At 65.4% G+C, this 4,714-nt stretch overlaps 1 protein-coding gene across 2 annotated transcripts in view; it reads right to left on the bottom strand.

The window, feature by feature from the left end:
• The window catches only part of SLC4A3 (solute carrier family 4 member 3), a 20,618-nt gene that overhangs the window by 13,780 nt on the left and 2,124 nt on the right, over positions 1-4,714 (bottom strand). Inside the window, exons 1-7 of one of the 2 annotated variants that reach the window (XM_002924803.4) lie at positions 4,659-4,709; positions 4,151-4,316; positions 3,263-3,543; positions 2,985-3,100; positions 2,344-2,543; positions 641-789; positions 305-485 (exon numbers count right to left, since the gene is read on the bottom strand). In XM_002924803.4, the coding sequence (XP_002924849.2) occupies positions 305-485; positions 641-789; positions 2,344-2,543; positions 2,985-3,100; positions 3,263-3,543; positions 4,151-4,316; positions 4,659-4,709 (1,144 nt within the window). Of the gene's footprint in view, positions 1-304; positions 486-640; positions 790-2,343; positions 2,571-2,984; positions 3,101-3,262; positions 3,544-4,150; positions 4,317-4,658; positions 4,710-4,714 lie in introns of those variants that run through there. The other variant, XM_034655253.1, reaches the window with a different exon arrangement.

Genomic DNA, 4,714 nt, shown 5'->3' with positions numbered 1-4,714 from the left:
AGCCAAACACAGGGACGTGCAGACGGAACACAGAGCAAGGGCACGGCCCCTCCAAACCCAGCGAGGGGAGTCACTGGTTAGCCTACTGCATGGGGACGGGGGGCCTACAGTGGCACAGCCCAGCCCCTCCGAGCTTACGGCTACGCAGGCAGTCGGACTCCACATCCCCACGTGGCAGCCAGACCTCACCTGGGCGCCGGCCTCCAGGGAGGAGCTCCCCAGCACTGGATGGCCTGCCGCCAGCCTAACTCCACGGTCTGTGAAGAGGGCACGCAGCCCAGGGCCAGGCCTGCAGGGCTCCTACCATGGGCGATGGTCCTCCTGAGCTCCAGAAGGCTGCGGAAGGAGAGCGAGGCCACGTGGGGCTTCCCCCAGCGCTCTGTCTCTTCCTCCACGTCCTCCTCGAACTTGATCCAGCGCGCCGTCTCCCGCCAGTGGGGCTCCTGGCTGCGGTCCAGCGTCAGCTCGTTCAGCTCCACAAACACCTGCGGCGGGCGCCAGGGGTGAGGGGCCAGGGGCCGCCCGGTGGCAATGGAGCCGTGGCAGCCAGGCAAGGCTGGGGGTTGGGGAGGAGGGCAGGGGAGACTCCGGGGAGGAGAGGGGAGAGGAGGCCGCAGGCCCAGCCCTCCGGCTCCCGTACCTCATGAGGCCTCCGATCCAGCTGCTTTTTCTTCTTCTTCCTGCGAAGCACAGGGGCCAAGCCCCCAGGGCTGCCCCTCCCGGCCTGCGTGCGAGACGGCTTCTTCACGAGGTGCCGCCTCACGCCAGGGTTGTCCTCTAGCCGGTGACCTGCGGGCGAGGCAGGCCTGGTGGTCCCGGGGGTCCAGCTCGGGGCCTCGCGGTCAGAGCCAAGCCCTTCGGCCCCCTGCTCCAGCCAGCCGGGGGCCACGTTCACACAACCCCATAAGCCAGCACGGCCATGTCACAGACAAAGACACGAAGGCCCAGAGAGGGGGAAGGACGACCCCACGGTAGCACAGGGGACCACTGGCCAAGCCACTGTAAAAACGCAAACCCCAACTCAGTCCACAGCCCCGGCTGCCTACCCTCCCCCGCAGCCACTGCCTCTCACTCCAGAGCACCGTCACCTGTATCGAGTCACCGGGGCCCCCAATACTTTCCCTGTGTCCTCTCTTGGCACCCAGGTCTCCCCCACAGATACACATCTGGCAGACTCAAGCAGAGCTCTGGCCCTTCCTCCCTTCTTGCCCCTTCCAGGCCTGCGGCTGCGGAAAGGCCAGCGGCCCGGTTACTCACAAGCTGGTCCCCCTGCCATGGGGCTCAGCTGGCCCTGGGTGGGTTCCCACAGGTCACCGTCCTCAAGGTCCAGCGCCAACATCTCTAAGTCCTCTGAGGCCAGAGAGTCTCGAGGGCTGGGGGCCAGAGCCATCCAAGAGCCCTGGACCTCCGCATCCCCAGGCCCGGGGCTCGGTGCCCTGTTGGGCTCTGTGACCTCCTCCAGCAGGCTCATCCTTCAACCCGTGGCCGAGCCCTCGGCCCCTGCTCCTCCCCAGAGCCCTGGCTCTCCTAAAAGGTGGGAGCCTGGACCAGTGGTCTTAGTTCAGCCTGAACCTCCTGACTCCCCAGAGCCCCAGGCCAGCTCCCTGCTGCTTCCAGCCCCCACCCTGAGGCTGTAAACACGCCCTCCCCTGACCCCCACCCCACCCCACTGCTGCCATCGGATTGTTCCTGTCCCTGTCCTCAGGCCCTGGCAACTTTCCATGACGTACTGAGCTCAGAGCCCTCCCCACCAACCCCCACCCACACACTGTGCTTCCAAGTGGGAGGGAGGTGGGGTCAGTGGTGCCCCTGGCCTGGGCACAGAGCCCCGTGGGTGATGACAGGTGGCACAGAAACCAGGGCACTGATAAGATGGAAGGAATGTGCCGCGATCACAGCCAGGCCCTGCCAAGGGTGGTGCGATGAGTCGGGGCCCCCGATGTAGGGAGAAGCAGGACCTGGACGAGTGGCTCACCCTCAGGGGTCCGGCGTGAAGAAGACAAAAAGAGTTTTCCCTGAGAAGAGGAGCCTTGGGGGGAGGGGGATATAATGTCTCCAAAGGTCACGTGGAAGAGGGGTTGCCTTATTCAGGGGGTGACTCAGAGGACAGAATCAGGACAGAAGGGCAGAGGTGTCATGAAGGGAAATCTCAGCTCTGACAACCAGAGAGGTGGCTTGGTGAAGTAGTGAGCTCCCCGTCCCTGGCCAGGTTCCAGTAGATAGGGATCCTGCAGAGGGGACTCAGCGCTGGGTTGGGGAGAGCACGGAGCTTCTCCAGGGTTCCCCACAGGGAGAGCGCCCATGGGAGTGGGCCAGGGGGGGCTGCCACAGCGTGTCACTCACTCTTCATGTCGTCCAGGTCCGCAGAGCCCAGCATCTGGGCCTCCGCCTCATCCGTGGGCGCCTGCTGCTCCGGGCCTCCTGGGGTACCCAGGGCACTGCCTGGGCACAGCCGCTCCCGCAGGTCATAGCTGGCCGACGGGCTCCACGGCCGGCTCTTCTCCCCAGCGACTCGGGAGACCCGGGCCCGGGGGCTTGAGGAGCTGAGGAGGCACCATGGCAGCCTCGGACTTGACAGGGAACCACGGTGGAGATGGGCCAGGTTAGGGGGTTCCTTTGCCCTCCCCCAGCTTGGTGTGGGGCCTGGAACAGCCCCCTGGGCGCTAGACACAGACTCTCTGGGCCGAGAAGGAAGCTCACCTCCACCTCCCTGCCCCCCTCTCACTGTCCCCCAGTGAGGGAGGGACATCAGTGCCCCACCCCCCTCCTCTCTTTCTTCCACCTGAATCCCTGTCCTCCTCTCTAGTGACTCCCTGTCTCTCCTCCTTGTCAATCCTATGGACAGAGAGGGGATGTGCCCCTCCCCCCTTCCTCTGTTCCCTCTCCTCTCCTCCCCTCTTCTTCTCCAGGGTCAGAGGTGGGAACCGTCCCCAGGGGCAGAAGGGAGCCTAGGACCTGCTCTGGGCTGGGCTGGAGGCTGGTACCTGACTGACTGCTGGGGGCTCTTGTCAGAGCAGGGGCCCACGGAGGGCAGGGGCTTGGTGAAGGCAGCCCTCCCAGACAGGCTGGGACTGTCATCCTCATCACTTCCGATGGAGAACTGTGGACGAACCGGAGTGCCCTGGGTCCCTGCACCGGCTCAGCCCCCAACCCCCGACTCTGCCTCTCCCAGGCAGTCCTGGCCCCCTCTCCTGCGTCCCCTTCCCCTCCTCTCTGCACCCCTCCCTGAGGAGCCAGCCCTGCTTCAGGGGCAGACCCCTACCTTTGCTTTCTGTGGGGACCCTGAGGGCGGGGGCTCCACAGGTTCTGTGTCAGATTCCCCTTCTTCTTCCTCCTCTTCCTCCTCTTCCTCCTCCTCCACTCCGGCGCCCGCCTCCTCCTGGATGGGAGGGGTCCCCTCCGACGGGGGAGCCGAGGTTCTCTCCTTCTTCCTCTTCCTCCTGGTCTGCCGGGCAGAGGTGGGGGGCAGTCGCCGCAGCTTGTGGGGTGGAGGCAGGCGCGCCGAGAGCGGGTGGTGGGTGTGGTGGGATGTGTGCCGGTGAACTGGGGGTGCAGGAGAGCCGGTTGGGGGTCCCCACAGCAGAAGGGGGCCCCTCACCACCCTTGGGGCACACACCTTATTCTAGCCCAGGGCCTCAAACAAGGGCACCCTAGAACTTCCTCGAGAGCCAGGCTCCCCCCAACACCTGCGTCCATGTCCTGCCATTGGTAAGGCCTGGGAGAGTGGGGGAACAGGAGTCAGGAAGAGGGCGGGTCGTGAAAAGGGGGCTGGGGGAAATGGGAGGACACGATACAGCGAGGGGGGAAGGCAGGGTTAGAAGAGCTGAGGGAGGTAAGGAGGCAGAGAGAAGAGAGCAGGGCCGGAGGTATGGCAGAGCCTTGGGGAAGATGAAGGTCACCAAGGGACGCCTCAGGCCCATCTCCCTACGTCTCCCCCTGAATCTGGGGCCCGGCTCCCCTGCAAGGTGGACAGGCGATGGGTGAGTGAGGCAGGATGACTTAACATGGCATGGTGGCCCAGCACAGCGTCCAGCACAGCGTCCAGCACAAGATGGCACTGGGTGACCAAGCCAGTGGTGAGCACGGTGATGGTGGCAATGAAGGTGATGGTGGTGAGGGCGGCCACACTAGGGGTCCCCAGGCTACCCACACTCAAAGTCCCGCTCGCTGTAGCTGCGGCTGGGCTTCTCGGGGTCCCAGGCCGGGAGCTTGCTGATGAGGTCCCCAAACCTGCTCACAGCCAAGGTCTTGCCCAAGTCATCGTCCTCCTCCTCCAGGTCTGGACTCAGAGGGGGCTCCTCCAAGGGCACCCGGACCTGCAGGGTCAGACAGCCTCTCCTAAGGACCCTTGACCCACGAACGCCCCACATCCACCCCAACTCCAAACCCTGGCTGGGGGAGGGGGAGACCAGCGGGCTTCACCTTCAACCACCCCCCTCTCCCTGCGCCCCAGCCTTGGGTCAGCCTCCCAGGCGCCCAGAGCTTGCGAGGAGAGGGGGCAACCGAACTGAAAAATACCAAAAGGCCCTCCCTTTCCCCATCCCCTCCAGCCCAGCTCCATCCCTGTATGTGGGGGTCCCAAGGTCGGCCAGAGGACTCCCCTCTCCTCCTTGGGGTCCCTCCCCTCCTCTTCTCCCACCCCCGCGCGCGGCAGTCACCTGGGGTAGGGGGGAGGCGCCCCCGGGCGGCGGGATCACTCCGTTGGCCATGGCCG

The sequence above is a fragment of the Ailuropoda melanoleuca genome, chromosome 2, assembly GCF_002007445.2.
Source record: "Ailuropoda melanoleuca isolate Jingjing chromosome 2, ASM200744v2, whole genome shotgun sequence".
Classification (NCBI taxonomy): Eukaryota; Metazoa; Chordata; class Mammalia; order Carnivora; family Ursidae; genus Ailuropoda; species Ailuropoda melanoleuca.
Note: the sequence above shows the minus strand (reverse complement) of the source record. Positions and strands in the feature narration are given on the sequence as shown.